The 20403-nt window shown below is 38.1% G+C and overlaps 1 protein-coding gene across 1 annotated transcript in view; it reads left to right on the top strand.

Annotated features, from left to right (window-relative positions):
* The first annotated feature begins 5379 nt into the window (after nt 1-5379).
* Nucleotides 5380-20403, top strand: part of LOC143389447 (fibronectin-like) — a 36275-nt gene continuing 21251 nt past the window's right edge. Inside the window, 9 exon segments of the mRNA XM_076842499.2 lie at nt 5380-5386; nt 10445-10539; nt 12018-12186; nt 12599-12685; nt 14834-15025; nt 16340-16573; nt 16576-16611; nt 17753-17935; nt 19946-20035. Coding sequence (XP_076698614.2) covers nt 5380-5386; nt 10445-10539; nt 12018-12186; nt 12599-12685; nt 14834-15025; nt 16340-16573; nt 16576-16611; nt 17753-17935; nt 19946-20035 — 1093 coding nt within the window.

Here is a 20403-nt window from a genome sequence, read left to right as displayed (position 1 = left end):
GTCCAAGTTACCAGGACAGTTGTGTCACTTTCATTGACAAATTGGAGGTTAGTGGGAGCATCTGGTTCTAGAAAAAAAGATGAAACATGTCAAGAAATATTTAGATCAGTAATTATCTCATTGGAATCTTAATGCTTGACTAAACAGTGTTGCATTTCTTCTACTCAAGGTAGAAACTAAAGGAAAAGTCAAAACTCTGGAGAAAATGAGCCTTTAAGAGACAGAGCACTTTGTACAACTGTGCCTAAACACTGTGTCAGCCATGAGAAATCCTTGATCTTTTCCCCTTGAGGGTTATCCTTTGGACAGTCTCATTTTCAGCAAGATCTCCCATCACACTCAGAAATTACAACTACATTAAAGTGATGGCATTTTCTTAAAAAAGCAAAACAAATACTTGTGAACCCCACAATTTGCTCAGAGCCAGAAAGGTTATGGGAAGAGAGATAAACTCAACAGAAAGGACAGCAAGACAGAAGTTCCCTATGGATCAAAGGAAGAGTCTATCCATTTATTAAATGAATAGTCCTTTGCTGGAGAAATAAATGTTATTTTCGCATGGTTCTGAGTAGACAATAATTATAGTTATTAGAATAGGCTCAGAACCTCAGATTCTCAGTAGGACATGGGTGACTTTGTACTATCTGAAAGAATAGTACATCCATTGGAATGGAAACATCCATTGTGGGTTTTCTTCTTAAGTATGACAACTAGTAGTTTCCCCTCAGAATTCTAGAACACATTTCAGATACAAGAAATCTTTAGGAGGTGGCTGGGTATAATTGAAAACAGGGAGTCCAGAATCAAAAAGTCAGGTTTTAGAACCAGTTCTATCTCTTCTTAGCTCTATGACCTTAAAACTTGCAGAACTTCAAAAATGTTTAAGTTTCTTTCTGAATCCAGTAGAGATAATAATATTTTCCTTTATAAGATTAAAATGAAGATTAAATATGAGTAGAGTGGTTCGCTAGAACTGAGCAGACAACTCAGTGTTCAAAATAGTAGACACTTATTCATTTCCACATTTTTTTTGCAGTGTTGGAAATTGAACATATTAGGTAAGTGTTCCACCACTGAGCTACATCCCTAGCCCAGCAACTACAATTCTAAAATTCTACTATAAAAGTGTTAGTAGTTTACAATTTAACTTAGATCTAGATATATTTATTAAATAAAAAATGCACTCAAATTACTTAACCATGTTTCCATTAGCAAAGGAAATTAGGTTCTCTTAGTGCCATTCCCCTGAGTATTGGAAATGGATTACCATTTACCATCCACAGAGCTTATCTGAATTTTCATTCCAAGTTTAGTGAGCTTTACATTCAATACACAGTCTCCCTGTTGGGCATTTTTCTACTGCTAAGCTGTAAACCCAGGAGGTTAATAGAAGAGCAAGGTTGCACTTCCACATAGGTCAGATGTGAGGGTGGAGAAGCTGGGGTGGGGCAGACACAGGTAGGAAGAGTACATACTGGTTGTCTGTTGTGCAGTCAGAGGCTTGCTCTCCCTCCCCTGGTTCACAGCAAAGACCTTGAAGTAATAGGTGGCCCTGGGGGGGAAAACCCCATGACTTCTACAAAAGTGTTCCTGTTAATAGGCAGCCTCTGCCCATAATAGGCAGCCTCTGCCCATGCTCCCCAGGCAAGTTGACGGGGATCACATCCACATGATAGCCGGTCACTGCACTGTCAGGGGGTGTCCACATGATGGTGACCTTCACGTCTGTCACTTTCACAAACTGCAGGTCTTTAGGAGGGGGAACTTTATCTAACAGAGAAGAAACAGCAAGTCATTCACAATTCCAACTTCTTTTTTGTACTGGGAATTTAAGCCAGGGAAACGTTACCATTTAGCCACATCCCCAGCCCTTTTAATTTTTTTTTATTTTGAGACAGGGTCTCACTATGTGGCTTAGGGCCTGGATAAGTTGCTGAGGCTGGCCTTGAATTTGAAATCCTGCCTCAGTCTCTCAGGTTGCTGGGATTACAGACGTGCACCACCATGGCCAGCTGAAAACTGTCTTTAAGGCCATTTTCCTGGACATGTTAGGCACTTCATGGGGCTACCCTCCAGAGCACTGCTAAATTTTGTCTCTTAACCAGATAATTGGCTTTTTTGCATAGATTTTCACAGTTCAGTCATACTGCTTACATTATGAAATTTGAAGTTTTGTGTCTAAAATACATAGGTAAATGTATGAGTTTACAGCATAAGAGGTATCAATTTGGAGAGAGAAGTTAAACATAAAAAAATACAGTACCTGCCCAAACGATAAGATGGTCTTATCTTACTGAACTATTTTATAATAATGAAGAGCAACAGATAAAATGACCCTAGGCTTATGAGGAAAAAAATAAGAAAAATTGATGGTAAAATTGTTTTTTGACTAGTAGTTCCAATAGCTGTCTTTGATAAGCTCCCTAACTTGTATTGTGCACACTTCAGCGGAATATCCTTAGTTTCAGATGATTTGAATGTAGGAACTTCTGACAGAGAGAAAACAACCCTCTCTCAGGGACAATCAACCCTTAGTCTGTGTACTCCAGTTCTCCCCAGAAGGCTAATGGAATGAACTTGATCCCAGGAGGTCTACCTGTTATCTAGCTGCCCCAGGGGAGCATTACCTGACCGTGGGGTGCCCGTGGTTTCTTGCTGGATGAAGAGAGGAGTACTCTCCTGGTTTTCTTCCACCGCATAGATGGTGATGTTGTTCTGAACTCCAGGCTGCAAGTCACTGAGGGTGACAGAGTTGGCAGTCTCGGGGAGGTTGAGCTCAGTGCTACCGCCCTCTTCTGATGGTGCATAACTATTCTGTACCCTGCAGGGTCCGGAGAAAAGTATGAGGGCTGTTTTATAAAACAGAGGCTAAGAAAATCATAAATCCTCCCCTCTCTAGTCACCCTTACACCTTGCTTGATTAGTTAAGAATCAGCAAGATTCTTTTTGATTCTTTCAATGCTACCACTTCTAATGACTATTCAGCACAAAGATAAAATAAGAAGAGCCATACAAACCTTTTTAATAATAAATATCATCCTTGAAGACATGAGATACTTAATAACTGTCAATTAGAAAAGCCAGTAGGTGGAAATATTCATGCTAGGCTGATTTCTCTTCTTTGAGCTCTGGATTATGGAAGCAATTAATGAACCAGCCTGAACACAGAGCTCTCAAGCCCTGTCTGGTCTTTGAGGAACCTCTATTATGAGGCTGAATAGGCAACTTAGTTCTTCTTTAAGTCTTAGTGTAAGGTTTTCAGAAATGCCACACCTTTGCAGCCCTGGAAATGCTTGCTGTAATGGCCAATGAGCTGCCTTTGCAGGGGTGTGTGTGTGTGTGTGTGTGTGTGTGTGTGTGTGTGTGTGTGTATGTGTGTGTAAGGAGTTAGTAAAATGGAATGTTACACTTATCCACAGTATGAATCTGCTCTTGCCACACTTAGCCATAAAGATTAACAAAGAAGCCAAAGAACAAGGCTAAACCCACCTGTGATTGGTGCCTGGGGTCTGCTCCAGCGAACAACAATGGAGGTGTCATCAACTTGGCCCACAGTAGGGTCAGGAGGGGCATCAGGAGCTAACAAAGAAAGGAAGGAGGAAGTGAGGCAGCTGGGCAACTTTGCTATAGCCCTGCTTGTACAAAAGGATTCCTTGAACACCACGTAGCACACAGGTACCTGTTGTCTGTGAGGTAGACAGGATCAAATTTTGCTCCCCGTCTTTGGCTATCTGATAGACATTTACAATGTACTTTCGGCCAGGAAGCAGGTCAGGGATGCTCACAGAAGTGGCCGTGCTCGGGAGTTCTTTGGAATAAAAAAGGAAAGGTCACTGATCAAAGCAAACCAATGCCTCCACAGCTGATACAAGAAGAACTACATATCACAGGGGGGAAAAGACTAGAAGGAGATGTAGTAAAAGATCATCAGTGATTATTAATGTACCATGGGATATTTCTTCTTTCATTTTTCCAAAATCTTCTCCTAAAGATGCATAGTCTTAATAATCCACCCCCAAATTTTTGAAAATAGCTCTGTGATTATAAGTCCTAGTAGCAGCAATGGGCAAAAAGTGATGGGATTCGGAGTGGGAGGGATATTCTTTGTCTTGACCTGGATGCTGGTCCCATGAATGAGTTCAACAAACTTTGTTTTTTTTTTTTTTTTTTATTGGTTTGTAATTTTATTGCGTACATTAGTGGCACAAATACTGCATTCACATTAGCTATTTATATAAACTATTCCTAGTTTTGAGATGAGTAATGTAATTTGCTTATGTTTTTACTTTGATGAGAAGCTCTATATCATAAGCATTTTAATAGATTTTAAATGATTATAATCCACTTAATTTTACTACATTTTTTTGTAATTTTCATTTTCAGGTTAGGTCATTGTATTTGTCTATGTGCTTTAATGATTTCATGTTTCCTAACTGACGTGCTTTAGTGAATGAACACATTTGGTTTCTAGTCAACAATTAATATAGCTTTAAGAAAACAACTTTAGTTCCAAATGTTGTGAATTCAGATAAGTAATTTTGAAAGGTCTACTTTTTTTTGTTCTAATTAGTTATACATGACAGTAGAATGCATTTTGATACATCATACATAAATGGAGTTCAGCTTCTCATTCTTTTAGTTGTACATGATATAGAATCACTCTCAACAAACTTTGTAAAAGATCTCTAACCAGGGGAATCTGGATAGCATAAGCAAAGGACCTGAGCACTCTTCAAAGCTACCATCTTCAGAGGTAGTCCTCATATACAATCACTGCCATGAGAAAATAGCTTCTGTTGGGCAAACCTATGTCCAGGCAAATACTTGGTGCTCAGTGAAGCTCACATCAGGGACCAGGACAAAGTGTCTTTGCTCACAGGAACCCAGCCAGTTCTGTAAATGGTTAGCTCCTCCCTGACTTTTATCAGAGGGGAGAGTGTTCAGACCACGTGTGATGCCCTGTCCCCAGGGGGTCTACCCATCACCCCTCCAAACCTGTCCTGAGACAATGTGTTTAGCTTACCCAGGTACCGTGGCTCATCTCCCTCCTCACTCAGCTCATACTCCACCCGGAATCCAGACACAGTATCGGAAGCTGAGACCCATGAGACCACAACGCTGCTGGCAGTGATTTCAGTCACAGATTCAGACGTGGCCACTACCGGTGACAAAGGTGTCATCTCTCCTGTCACAGTGTTGCCTAGAGTGCCACAGAAAGGGGGAGAGCAGTCCTTGAGTTTTCTAGAATGTTCACCCTTCTTGTCTGAAGAATACTGTAATTTAAAAAATGTAGGTGCCATTCACAGAAGGAATTGAACTGAGAATGAAGCAGGTCCTGCAGGGAGCCCGAGTCTGGGATACCCAGATGTAGACACGAGGATGCTAGGTACGTACTGGTCCCTTTGGGAGTGCTGCTGCTGGTGGTGGTGAAGTCAAAGCATGTCACTTCTCTGTGGCCATACTGCTGAATACTGATGACCTGCCCCTCATATATCACTCCTGGGGTCAGGCCTTTAATGACGTAGGAGTTTAAGTGACCAGGAATGGTAGCTTCTTTCCAACGGCCCACAGAAATTTTCTGAAAATTTAAATGAAATTTAAAAAAAGAAAAAATCACACAAGAGTTTGCAAGGATGCACATTCAGAGATGAGGGTGAGCAATCTTCAAAGACAAATGAGGAGATTTTCAGCTCCACTCTAGAGGACGATTGTGGAAAACTGAATTCAGAACAGGGGCTAGTAGTAAAGTTTGTTGATGTTAATAATTGTATTATAAGTATTATTTATTGGGAGTTTATAGCTCTGTGCTGTTTTGCTTGTTTTCTCCCACTGATCTTCACCTCCCTGCATCCTACTCAGTAGTGTTGGTATTACTGCTCTCATTTTAGAGGTGGAAAAACCAAGAATTATGTGACATGCTGGAGGTTATGAATTTGCAAGCACTGAACACCTTTGCTTTGGTCAGAGCAATTACTTAATATTGGTGAATACAATTATGATATCCTAAATTTTCATCTTGCCCACTTTTTTTCCACTTTTACAATAAGCAGAGATAGCTTCCTTTCTAAAATGGAAAATATGTTCTATCATCTTTTAAGTTGATGGGATACAATTTAAGTTTCTTGCCCTGCAGAAGTGTCCAAAGGCACCATACTCTTTTTGTGATTCAGATTCTGGGGACAGCACAAACAAGATTCAACTGGTCTGGTTTTGTGACTCATTCTTGGATACAAACTATCCCATCAAAAGTGGTCAGCCAACTTTGGGCAAGACTATAGAAGAATGTAATTTCAGTTTATTTAATCTTTTGCTCCTGGTTTACATTTTCACATCCTGTTCAACTTCATTAATATGTCATAGATCACAAAGCTCAATGCAATAGAATGTGTGGAAAAGAAACACCCTAACTGCAAACAAGACGAAATCCTTTTAAATATAAATATTCAAAGTAGTATGAGTATCAAAATACATTTTGTATCCCCAGTGATTTTTCTTTTTAATTGCCCAATCAACCAGTTCACAGATTTAATTCAAATGCTCAAGTGCCCATTTACATTTTGGGGATAAATGAAAGTGATCCTAGTATCCTTTGAATTTAAATTTTAACTTAAATACACTGTGAAAAATTTTGAAATTAGTCATTAAAATTAGCTCCAAATTGGTAGTAAACTTGTATTCAATGTGAGCTTTTAAAATTAGGTATCAGAAGAAAAGATTAGAAAATATACTCATAAGGAAACAATCGAAAAGTTTTCATTTTAATAGTCATTTTCTCCTGTATTTAAAGTACTGTTCCTCAAATCATGTTATGAACTTAAAAGTTGTACTGGGGTAGGTTTGAGAGGGTAAGAAAAACTAAAGCTTAATGGACATTATCTTCCTTCGTATGGTTTCTTCAGTTTCTAGATGTTTAGAAAATCACAGGGCTCATTCTTTAAATAAACCAACTATCATCCCTCATCTGCACCTTCCTCTCATCATCTCTTTCTCTTCTATCTAAATAACCTTAGGAGATAAAATTAATGCTTGAAACAATGAATCAGGCTGGAGATGTGGTTCAGTGGTAGAGCACTTGCCTGGCATGCAGGATGCCTGGGGTTTGATCCTCAGTACCACACACAAAACAAACCAAAAAACAAAAATATGGTTTAAAAAGTGGATCAAAAAAGAAAGGAATTAATTTACAGGACGGATCCCAATAAGTTCTTCCTTTAATAGAGTTGAAAGACATGCAAAAAAATTAGATTATCTTCCCACATTGGGCAAGATTAAGTTTATGCTATCATTTCTAATTCCTTGCAAAGATCATTTGCAACATAAATTTCTAAATTCTAAATACAAAAAAAAAAAACAGTCAATTTGATTGACCACATATTCTTACTAAGAAAACATACTGACAGTTAATCAGATCTGTTGACTCAAAAGCTAGAAACAAACAAAAGAAACATATCAGAATTTGGTGAGGTCGGGATACTCAATGTTCAGGGTTTCTGGATGGATTCTCACAGGTCTCCACCTGAGAATGTACTTGGTGATGTGAGATGGTTCTGGTGCATTCCAATGGATGGGGTGAGAGTTGGGCTGACTGGGGGTCTCAGTGATAATTACTTGGACAGGACCACATGTACCTAAAAATTTTAAAAGTTGAGATTTGGTTATATAGAGTATTCACTCCAATTTAAAATTTAATGTTCATGGATGTCATCATTAAAAATGGATTGCTTATCAGCTAATATTACTATAATAAAAATGATCTGGGCTTGGTTAAGCCTTTCACCTCCTGACACTGGAAATCAATCTAACAAATTCTTTCTTAGATGATTATTATTGTTCTTCAAATGAGAAACACAAATGTTTATAATTAACATTTTTTTAAAAATCTCTTTAATCTGTTTTCTTCTTTATTTTCAAAGGAAAATTGTGAAACAATTGTGAAATTGCTTTAACACAGACAATGTAATTCAGAATACAAACTTCATTTACTGATTATATTGTTTCCTTTAAAGAAAATTCTAATTTGTGAAAGTTTCATTACCAAAGACTCTGCTATCTGAGAAGAAAACAACATTCCAAAGGCCATATGACATGACGTAAAACAAACACATTTCTAAATGGTGCCGAATCTTAGGCAAATAGACAAAGGTAATAATTAAATACCCAGTTTTATTTCTCATCAGCCTAAGCATTCTGTCAGTTTGGAAAAAGAAATCTAGCTTTATTTCTATTCAAAAAGTATACTCTAAAATCACACCACTGGCCAAATTATTAAAAGATCAAAATTTTTTTTCAAAAGGAGTTAACAACTAAAATGACATTATGAAGTACATAATAAATTCAATGTTTCCACATCTTGGCATGTGTGACTGTTATGGACTTGGTTCTTTTGTTTAAGGAAAAGGAAAAATAAGGAAAGAAAATCAATTTATTAATACAATAGACTCCACTTAGGATAAAACAAAACAGTCCTGAAATATTTAGGTTTATAGAACAGAAAACTATCTTTCTCTTAAACTCTGTATTCTCTATAATGTCAGCCAATGTTCAATTTTCTAGAAATAAAAAAAAAAGTTCTTTCTAATAAATAACCTTTCCAAGAATTTTGTATGTTTAATAAAGCACTTCACCAGATTATTAACAGAAAGGTCTCAGGGAAAAGTATATTTATTTTCGAATATATAGAAACTTATTTATAAATATATTTAGTATCTTAGCCATTAAATTATCTTTGAAAACAAAGTATTCTCTAGCAGAATAATTATCTAACTTGTAAATCTAGGTATACTTAAAAGTCCTAGAATAATACACTGACTCTCATGCGGGTAAAAATTCAAAGTTGGTTGGAAATCCAAATATTCTTTGAATCTTAATTTCATTGAGGGTACATATTTCCAGGCCACATGGCTATCAAAGTTCATGTATAAAATTCATAGTTTTCCATTCTAAAGTGACATATATTTCACAGAACATGCAGGATGTTTGCTTTAATCAATTGGCAAAAGTTACATGACCCTCTTTGAAACATGTTTTCAGTAGTTATTTTTCCCAGTGAGAACAGAGTTTGGTTGGGACATAAAATGGAAGGAACTGTGAAGGCATAACCCAGGGCTACTAATGTGCTCCAAACCCTTGAACTTAATTCACCCAACTCAAACTTCTTGGCTTCCAAAGCCTCATCTTTCTAAGTTTATAACAAAAATTAGCAAGGCTGTTGGGAGTGCGTGCCTTAACTGTGTACACATGCTCTTTCTCCTCCTCGCTTTTTTGAAGACATTTAAAAAATTTGTCCTTTTTATTTTTTTTTTTTAATTTTTATTTTTGAGAGAGAGAGAGAATTTTTTAATATTTATTTTCTAGTTTTCAGCGGACACAACATCTTTGTTTGTATGTGGTGCTGAGGATCGAACCCGGGCCGCACGCATGCCAGGAGAGCACACTACCGCTTGAGCCACATCCCCAGCCCTGTCCTTTTTAGATATACATGATATAGAGTGTATTTTGACAAATTATATACATATGGAGTATAACTTATTCTAATTCAATTCTGGTTTTTGAGGTTGTTCAGGATATGGAGTTTCACTGGTGGTATTCATATATGAACATAGAAAAGTTATGTCCAATTCATTCTGCTGTCTTTCCTATTCCCATTCCCACTCCCTTCCCTTCATTCCTCTTTGTCTAATCCCTTGCTTTAAAGAATATTTTCACTAAGGGAAATAACTGGTGCTAGGATGCTAGGAGATGCAAAATAAACCTTTGTTATGATTTCTAATTCTAGTGGTAGGATACTAAACTTCTATAGAATTCTTATGAATGAACAATCACATATTAAAAGGATGAATTTTTACAATTAAGATACATTCATGATTTCAGAATTTTTTTAACTTTTATATAGCATCAATTACCACAACCAAGAATATTGGTCACCATTGTGGAAAATTCAGCAAAAAGCTATTTTTAGATCACATCTGTAATTTTACCATTGTTCTTAATGTTTAAGAAACCAAATGATCCTCTGTTTGCAGTGACCAGTTACATATTTTATAAGGGACTTTATTCTGTTATAAGAAAATTTATTGTCACCAAACTCAAATCCCAACATTAATGAAAAGCCACAAGTCACAGAATCTAAGGAGTGTTGTCTAGCCACCTGTTATACTCAAGTGTGATTCACAGACCAGAGTTGGCATCATTGGCCGGTTTGAAAAGCTAGCTCCTCAACCCCATGCTGGACCTCCAGAATCAGCACCTGGATTTTCACCAGGTTATTTGTGTGGCACATTGATCATTGAGAAGCACTGCTCTTCCCACCTGATGAAGTAACTCCTTCTCCATCTACTGGTTCATTAAACTCAAGTTCTAGATAAAGATACTTGTTTTTTTTTACATTTTCTACCATCATTTACGAGTTGAAGGTGTTGAACACATGTGTTGGTTCATTTCACAGTGCAGCCATCGAGCTCCATTCCACCTTTCAACACAGAGGTCACTGAGACCACCATTGTGATCACATGGATCCCTGTTCCAAGGATTGGGTTTAAGGTAAACTGCAAATGTTCCTAAATTCTTGCAATGCAGGCTTGATAGAGCCATCCTATTTTTGCATGCAGTAGATAGAAGTGGTTCAGGAGAGGAGACCTGGGTGTTGTCACCTGCCTCTGTTCACACCTGGAGGATCCCCTTGCTTACCTTGTTCAGTTGCTGCAAGGATGGACTGAGGGTGTGTGTGTGCTTTGCAAAGGAGAAAACATTAGCATGGACCTGTTAGTTGTTGCTCTTTTTATTTTCTCTATCCTTTCCCCCAGGGAACTACATTTAAGAAAAATGTAGGAGAACTCCATTTGATATGTTGTTCTAAATGGGTGCCAAGCAGTTCACAAAAGCCAATTTGGGGAGGACAATTAAACTTGGAGTCATTTAAAAATCACACTTTCATCCAATCAGTTTCCTTTTGACTTGTTCAAAGCCCCATCGGTAAATCTCTTTAATAGAGTTTAAGATTGAGGTCTCCCCTGTAGATATCTGGATTCATGTTCTTTAAAGTAATGATATTAGGGAAATGATGAATACAAATGAATATGCTTGAAAGAATTACTTTTGTTGTTTATGTAGAGAATGGAGGAAGAAATAATTCATCAAGACTGGAAATTAAGACTAAACCCCCAGGATTGTTTTAAAAATAAGCCAGAGGTCATTTCCTTTTTGAGTATGTAATGGCCATATTGATGATTAGGCCACTTATTGAGACTCCTTTTTGAAGTGTGCCAATGTACCTTGTGGATTTCCTTTAATGGCATCAATCTAACCTTCAGATGCTGTGTAGCATATGAAGGATTTTTCTGAGGTCTAACACCATTTCATAACACCATAACTATGGGCACATTTATTTTAATTCTTCTTTTGGAACATATCCTGCAGCTGGAACTATGAACATAATGTCTTCAACAGGAGGGTTTGTGTGTGTGTGTGTGTATGTGCGTGTGTGTGTGTGTGTGTGTGTGTGTGTGTGTGTTTTAATAAGAGGTACTACAGAGGCTGGTGCCCTGAAATGGCAACTGAAAAGTGAACTAGATGTAAATAACTCATTTAATAGAGTGCCTAGGGAATTTCCTCTCACACAAAAGAAAATAGAAGTGAACTATATCATGTGGCCCAAAGCCCCCTGTTTATACCAGAAGGTCCTTTATCAAGCAAATCAGCATTTTTAATAGAAGGTTCCAGGCATTTCTCTGGAACCTTCCATCACAAACTACCTTAGTGCCATTTGGAAGATACCTTAGTGCTATTTGGACGATACCTCTTCCACCCTGGGTCCAATCTAGGGAATTTCCAGCTGAGGTTGGAAATAGAGCTACGGCACGTCCCCAGTGCCTCCCCAGTGAAAGTACATTGTGTGTTTCTGAGGAGCCATGATATATAAAGTCTAACCACAACCTCTCAACATGTATCTAGATTATAATTTAACTATTATTTAACCAGAAATGCTTGTCCTTTGTGTTTATGTGCTCTCCTCCCTCTAGCTGGGTGTGCGACCAAGCCAGGGAGGTGAGGCCCCACGAGAAGTGACTTCAGACTCAGGAAGCATTGTCCTGTCTGGCTTGACTCCAGGAGTGGAATATGATTACAGCGTCCAAGTCCTGAGAGATGGGAAAGAAATCGAACAGCCGATTGTCAACAGAGTGGTGACACGTAGGGAGAGTTCTTGTGTTTTTTTCTTTTCTTTTAGCTTTTCAAACTGTTCTACTTTTAAAAATCTGTCAATAGCACTATTTATAAGAATAGTATGGGGGGAAAATCTTATCCCGACCTACTATTTAGAAATTTGGAAGAGCGGATCCAACCCATGCCAGGTATTTTGGGGCATAAGATATGTTCTTTCCATGTCAAGAGTATTTGCAAGCTGGAAAGTTGGAAATAATTCCATTAGTAGTACAAAATAATCGTGCACCATGTTTTCATACTATGACTTCTATAATTTCACCAATTCTGGAAGGAAGGCAGGGAGGGATAAAGGGAAAAGAAAGAAGGGGAAGAAACATTCCTCTGGCCAAGTCCTTTGTGTGAGCTCTCATTTTTAATTTAACATTTTCTTTTTGCATAGCACTGTCTCCACTGACCAACTTGCACCTGGAGGCCAACCCTGATACTGGCGAGCTTACTGTGTCCTGGGAGAGGATCACCACCCCAGGTAGGACTGGGACCAGTTGGAGGGTTTCCAAAACCAAGATTTTATACTAAACCAAAGTTTCAGCTAATGTTGGTTGCATCCATACCTGTTATACTTAACTTGAGGAATATATCTAGTTTATTACTTAACTCGTACTTATTTTACTGTTAAAATTTTTGTAAGAAGTAGCTGGGTGCAGTGGCACATGCCTGCAATCCCAGTGACTTAGGAGGCTGAGGCAGGAGGATGGTGAGTTCAAAGCCAGCTTCAGCAACTTGGTGAGGCCCTTAGCAATTCAATAATACCCTGTCTCTAAAATAAAATGTAATATTAAAAAAAAATAAAGAGGCTGGGATATAGCTCAATTGATAGAGTGCTTGCCTCACATGCATAAGGCCCTGGGTTCAATCCCAAGGATTTCAAATAAAAAAATAAAATAAAGGCTGCAGATGTGGCTCAGGGGTACATTGCCCCTAATTGCCCCTAGGTTCAATCCCTGGTACAAAAATAAAAACCTGTAAGAAGTATTTTTTGCACACCTCTACTGCTATGTGGGTATAAAACTGAGGTAATTATCTCTAAGTCTGATCAGTTTATACAATCACACAAGGTAAAAGTAGCTCAAAATATCCTTTCTAATCTCCCTCTGAAGTCTAGAATGATTTTGGTGTTTTTTTGTTTGTTTGTTTGTTTTTAAATATATGAACACATAGTTTAAGCCAAAGCTACCCAGTTTCCAACTGAGTTACTCTGGTTTTGAAACTTTCTGCTGGGGAGTTTCATGCTGGCTGGCAGCTAGTCATTAATCTCCAGTCTCAATGGCCTCATCAGATGATCACAAGCCAATACAATGACCTAAATATTTTTTCCCATCCAGCTGGATTTCCTTGTATAACACTTTAGTGTTCACCTTGTTCCTAATGATAAAATAGACCCTTGTTTCCTTGTCCTTTGGAAAGTTTAACATCATCACTCTTCCACCTCTTATCTTCGGGTCCTGAAGATCTCTAGTTGTCACCATCTACTTGAATCTCTCCCTTCTCTCCCTCAATTCTTTTACTGCCCAATTTCCATGATTCCTGAAGTCTTAAATAATTTATAGACTTTTTCTAGAATGAATGGCATCACCTTGGTTTCTCTTCCTGAAAATTCCATAGGTCGAGAGAGTGTTTTGTACCATGCAGGTAAAATGGGATGGCCCTCAACAGTCCTACTGAGACTTGATCATTAAGAGAAAGCTGGGGAGAGTGGTAGGAGGAGAGGAATTTGGTCATCATTTCCCCTTTTTCCAAGATTTCCTTTCTTTTCTGTTGTTACTGAAAGGTAGCTTTATTTTTTGTAGTTGACCCACAAAATTTGTACCTATTTTGGGTGTACAGTAAAATAATTTAATACATAGATACAGTCTGTAATGATCAAATAAGCTTCTCCATCTCCTCTTATTATTTCTGTGTGTTGGGCATCTTCAGTCTCTTCTAGTTAGTTCAAAATATATTATAAATCATTATAGACTATAGTCACCCTGCTGGGCTGTAGAACGCTAAAACGAATCCCTCCTATCTACCTGTATTCTGGCACCATTTTCTTACCTACCTACCTTTTTATTTTTCTTCCTTCCCTCCTTGTTTCTTCCTTCCTGCCTTTTTTCTTTCTGTTTTTGGTAACAGGAATTAAGCCCGGGGTGCTTAACCACTGAGCCACATCATCAGCCCCCTTTTTAAAAAATTTTTATCTTGAGACAGGGTCTCACTAAGCTGCTTAGGGCTTCATTTAATTGCTGAGGCTGGCCTCAAACTTAAGATCCTCCAGCCTCCCAAACTGGCTGTCACTGTGCCCGGCCCATTATCTAACCTTTCTGTATCTCCCTTCCTTGCTACTCTTCCTAGTCTTTAGTGATCTCCATTCTACTCTCTTCTTCTATAAGATCAACATTATAATTTCCACAAATGAATGAGAATACACAGTTTTGTCTTTCTGTTCTGAGCTTATTTTATTTAACACAAGATTTTCTTGACTGTACTCAAACTCTTGGTCAACCTCAAAGGGTTGAATAGCAGTAGAATCCTTAATAAACATTCAATCTCCTTCGTAGTTCACCATGGAGTCTTATTTAATCCTCTGTGGGTCATCAATGCTCTGTGGTAACTTCCTCCTTTCTGTTCTTTCCAGGTATCACTGGCTATAGAATCACCACCACCCCTACAAGCGGACAGCAGGGTAATGCTTTGGAAGAAATGGTTCATGCGGATCAGAGTTCTTGCACTTTTGAAAATCTGAGTCCCGGCCTGGAATACAATGTCAGTGTTTACACTGTCAAAGATGACAAGGAAAGTGTCCCTATCTCTGATACCATCATCCCAGGTAATAAAAAAATAAGCTGTTCTCCTCAGAGTGGCAGTTTCAATAAGAAGGGATTAGAATCTTAATCCCCAGATGGCTGAGTGTGTCAAGTGTGTTTGGGATTTAATGCCAACCTCCCAACCGCACTTTCCAAAACTACGCAGTCAAAATGACTGTTTGGACAAAGGCTTGCTGATAACACTACTTCACTGTCTATGCTTCACTGGGATGCTCTTTGTTGCTATGAGTATGTAATGGAGTGGCAACCGTGGCATGAACTCTCTACTGTTTGCTCACGTGGAAATTATTAAAATGTCATGTGTCTGTACTCAGTACTGACGGCCTAAAAGTAATATGGTAAATGCATCCCATCGGGACATCTGTGCCTGATTTTACAGTCAGTTTCTGCTTTTAGCAGCCATCTATAAAATATTTTTTTGTCTCCATGTGTGAGCACAGATATAATGTATGGTTGACAATATCCAGTTCCTTATCTTGCAACTTCAAAGTCTTTTTTAAAATTGGAGGAGGGAAAAGAGGATGAAGAAGGAAATCAAGGCCACACCCACAGGGCATTCCTTCTTATGAATTGAAAGAAAAGACCTATCTAGGGATACATTCATTGTTTGTCCAAAATTGGATGATGACAGAATGAAATTACTGCACAGACTGTTTCCCCTTTGGCACTGTTTGGTATGTGTTTACTAATGCTAATTAAATAACTTTGATTATGAATTAAAAGATTGGCAGTGGCCTTGGACGCAAGCCTGTCTGTCCTTGGCCCGAATGTGCTTTTTTGGGAAAGGCACTTTTCACACCATACATCCATAATGCATTAGTATTATCACCATGATGTTGACATGAGTTTTGTATGAGGCAAAAACCAATTCATCAGCCAGTTTTTTAAAACCTTCATGCAAGCTTTGATTTTCCTACTGAGACAGCTTGAGATTTTTTTTTTTTAAATCATTGCTGATACTTAATGTGGATATTGTGTCTGGGTTCATGGTTTTGACATCCTAAACTGGCCTATGATTTTTAGGAATCTGAGAAGTCAAACTTTACTGTTTAGAAGTCAAACTTTACTGTTTCCAAATGCAAGAAAATCCCTAAAAGAATATTGTAACCTGTTTTATTTTCCCAGGAAAGCAAACTATTCATGATACTTAGGACATCTTTTCAGATCATTTGAAATAGATTGCATATTACCATCATTGCTTTACCATTCTATCAGTTTGACTATAGATAACCTGATATACACTGCTTTATTTTTTCCTCTTTTTTTTTTTTGCTTCTCTTTTCCTGTTGCCCCCTCTTCGCTTTGTAACTAAATAGAGGTGCCCCAACTCACTGACCTAAGCTTTGTTGATATAACCGATTCAAGCATCGGCCTGAGGTGGACCCCGCTAAACTCTTCCACCATTATTGGGTACCGCATCACAGTAGTTGCAGCAGGAGAAGGGATCCCTATTTTTGAAGATTTTGTGGACTCCTCAGTAGGATACTACACAGTTACAGGGCTGGAACCCGGCATTGACTATGACATCAGCGTTATCACTCTCATTAATGGCAGAGAAGTGCCCCTACTACACTGACACAGCAAACGGGTGAATTTTAAAAACTTCTGTGTTTGACACATGGATGGTGTTGCATGCTGCCAACAGCCACTCTGGTTAAATATGAATGTTTCAAGGGAGAAGCCAGAAATTGGCCACAGAGATGAAGACGGGAGGGATTGAGCCTAAGGAATCTAAAGCATATGCCTGACTAATTGAAGTCGTATGCAAAGAGTCTTAAGTGCACTTTCATTTAAACTGCAAGTATGCATAAAACTAGAGGAATCTAGATGTCGGATCTAGTAAATACAAACCAGCAGAGGTGAGTTAAATTTGTAGACCTAGCATTTTTTAAAAAATTCCTAACATAAATACCAAATTTTAGGATGAACACCAGTTCATGCTGAAAGGTACTTCCAGAATATGCCATTACACTCTTCCTTCTACCTCTGGATAAACTCCACCATGTTCCTTTTTTGTAGCTGACTAAAAAGCCATCAAAATTTACAGTAGAACGGAAGGGGTTGTTTTGATGTACAAGAAAAATAAACTTCAGCATATGCTAGATTTTGTTGCTATCATAAGGTAAAGGAACTCCTTTTTAACCACAGTCTGGGGACCAGCATGCAACATCTTAAAGGTTCTCTGCCCTGCATTGGAAGAAACATGCTGAGAACCAATTTGCATGAACCCTTCTCACTTGTAAGTAGAATTCACGGAATGAAATTGTGGCTATGCCATTAGATCATAGATATTTCATTTCTGGGGGACATTTAGGACCTTCTTGTCTTTTGTCTGTGTGCATGTGTGTTTGTTTTTTTTGGAACATACCCGCTATGTTTCTTTTTGCTCTGTGGCAACTTAAGCCTCTTTGGCCTGGGATAAAAGAATCTTAAGTGGTATTCATCATGTATGTAAAAATCAACCTATTTAAAAGTAGATTAAAATGATTCTTTAGAACACATCGATGATGGCAGAAAGGTTAAAGGGGCCTAACATTACTGAATGTAGTGTTTGATTTTTTAACAGTAGTCTACCATGACTTAGATTAGATTTAGATTAGACTATTTGCATGATTATGACTCTGTTTCCTTTAGGCATGAAATATTGATTTTTTTACCTTTTCAGTGGATTTGTGAGCTTTGACTTTAAAAATCATATTAATATAATCTTCCTTTTTATTTGAAACCAGCTGTTCCTCCTCCCATGGACCTGAGATTCACCAATGTTGGTCCAGACACTATGCATGTCACCTGGGCACCCCCTTCATCTATTGAGCTGAGCAACCTGTTGATGCGCTACTCACCTGTGAAAAACGAGGACGATGTTGCAGAGTTGTCGATTTCTCCATCAGACAGTGCAGTGGTCTTAACAAGTAAGCAGTCGGGTACATCTGTTGAATAAACACTAGCCTGGAGCAGATGTATTAATTCTCAAAGAGAATTAACGCAGAAGATCTGCAGACGAGCTCCAAACTAAAGTCTTCTGTAAATTCTGAAAGACGTAATACTTATTGCTATCTCAATATACTGTTGATATCTACAACTTTAGTGGAAAACCCTAAAAGTAATGTTCCAAGACTTCAAACACATTCTGCTTTCAACTAAACACATAAAATAAGTGAATTTCAAGAGAAATTATTTGACTAAATCTAAGTGTTTAGAAGAGAAAAAAAAATGAAGATTGAAAATAGTGTCCCCATATCTGTTGTGTTGTCATTTTTTCTTGTTAAAGTATCAGCAGATAATCTACTTATCATTTGAAAACTTAAAAACAGTGACTGATTGCTTGGGATAGATCAGGATATTGTGAGGACAGAAGTTTAATTTGTACTTCAAAAAGCATCTGTTGGCAGGATTTCTCAGAAGGCTGAGGTCCTAGAAAACAACTGACATTAAACAAGTTATGGAAATTGTCTCTTTCTAGTCCCTGCCATTTTGAAACAGAATATTTTTTAAAGAAAATAAGAGTAGGCTGCAATGAGGTGCTGTGTTTCACATAAACATTTCTTATTATATTTCACTATTGTGGTACAATGTGTGAGAACATCAAAGATTCCACATAAGCAGAAATGGCTTACATTTAGGGACATTCCTCAATGATGGTCTGAAAACATCCTCTTCCTTTCCAACATGTTCTAGAAAGCAAAACACAAAGAAAGGCAGCTATGTGTGACCATGATCTTGATTTCTTACTTGCTGGCTGGTGAAAGAGAACATCCTTATATTTGCATGATAGCGTCCACAGCACTATTTTTGTTGTAGAGCATTCTGGAACCATTGGTGACCTCATCACCTGATATACACTAAACCCTGCATTGCATGTTGGTTCCTGCTCAACCAATACCTATTACATGTTCATGTGTTCTAAGACCTTCTGGTCCTAATGCTATGACCTCAAGGTAGCCATTTCCCCCTTAGAGAATTATTATTATCCTGTTTTAAAGATGAAACAACTGAGGTCCCCAGTTGTTAAGTTACATTGCCTCTGGCAACTAGGAAGGAAGATGTGAAGTTCCAGCATTTAGCCCTCCCTTCTGGTCCTTTTCCAAACCTTGTAGGACCCTCTGCAGAAAGACTGAAGAGTCAACAGTATATAGGGGAATGAGGGTATAGTGAGCAGAAGTTCAAAGGTTGGAAAGCTTCCTCTGTACCCTTTGGCTATATCAAAATGGGAGAAAGGGTTACTCATGGATGTAGGCTAAACTTTTAAAATATATTAATATGGCTCAATTGATTGTTATCCCTTTATCACGTTACCCTTTTCCAATAAAGCTTCATTATTAAGACCATTGGTCCTGACCTGGGTCAATCACTGAATGATCCTGGGCAAGTCATTTAAAAATGATCATTTCTGTTTGCCTCAGCTTTCTTCTTTGTAAAGTGGGGGGCGGTTGTCACCAACCAAACGTCCAGTGGTACTGGTTATATTTTTTTATGTTAAATGTAGTGAAGGTTCCATAAGTTAAATATATGTCAAAACTTGTCAAACTACATATATTAATATTTGCAGTATATTGTGTCATTATAAAACTGCTTTAGAAAATAGTGAACCACCATGTAGAGTCTTGGGGAGGGCTCGGTGATCACCCATGATACCATAGCAGTTGTCTCCTGTGCTCCCAGTGGTCACACTATCAGGTGCAGATAGAACTAAGTCATACAGAGGAAGAACTTAGGACAGGGCTTAGAGAAGACTCAGGGCAAGGTGACCCTTCATCATCACCTGCTTACAGACCGTCTCCAGGTATCCATGTTTACATAGTTGTAAGTAGTTTGCAGGACTAAAAGCTTGTATATGGTATCGGTTGAAATAGTCCCAGGAGTACTTTGGTTTTTCCTACCTTCAAGCACAAGTGTAAAATGAGTCTCACTTGCCTCTTCAGACCTCTTGCCTGGGACTGAATATTTAGTCAGTGTTTCCAGTGTCTACGAACACCACGAGAGCATACCTCTTAAAGGAAGACAGAAAACATGTGAGTCTTGGAGCAACATGCTTATCAAGTAGCTCTTGCCTACCGATTTTAAAAAAACAAAATGAAACACTACTTCTAAATATACACCTTGTCTTTTGTGGTGATTATGGTGTGGGCAGCCTTGTCATTACTTTTTCTTCAGTGGTCTTAAAAATTAAAAGACACCTCACTCAACAATTAGTAATTTATAATTAGCAATTCAGTCAGTGACATTCTACTCCTGCTTCCACAGTGGACTGAAATTAGTTCAGAAACTTTGCTGTCTATGCTTTAAAAAACAGAAAAACAAAAACAAAACAACAAAATGAAACTCCCAAGAAGAATATCTCATAAACTCTATTATTTTAGAGTTACTGGACATTTCTTTT

This window comes from Callospermophilus lateralis, unplaced genomic scaffold (genome assembly GCF_048772815.1).
Source record: "Callospermophilus lateralis isolate mCalLat2 unplaced genomic scaffold, mCalLat2.hap1 Scaffold_1386, whole genome shotgun sequence".
NCBI classification, from domain to species: domain Eukaryota; kingdom Metazoa; phylum Chordata; class Mammalia; order Rodentia; family Sciuridae; genus Callospermophilus; species Callospermophilus lateralis.
This window is presented reverse-complemented; position numbering and strand designations above follow the sequence as displayed.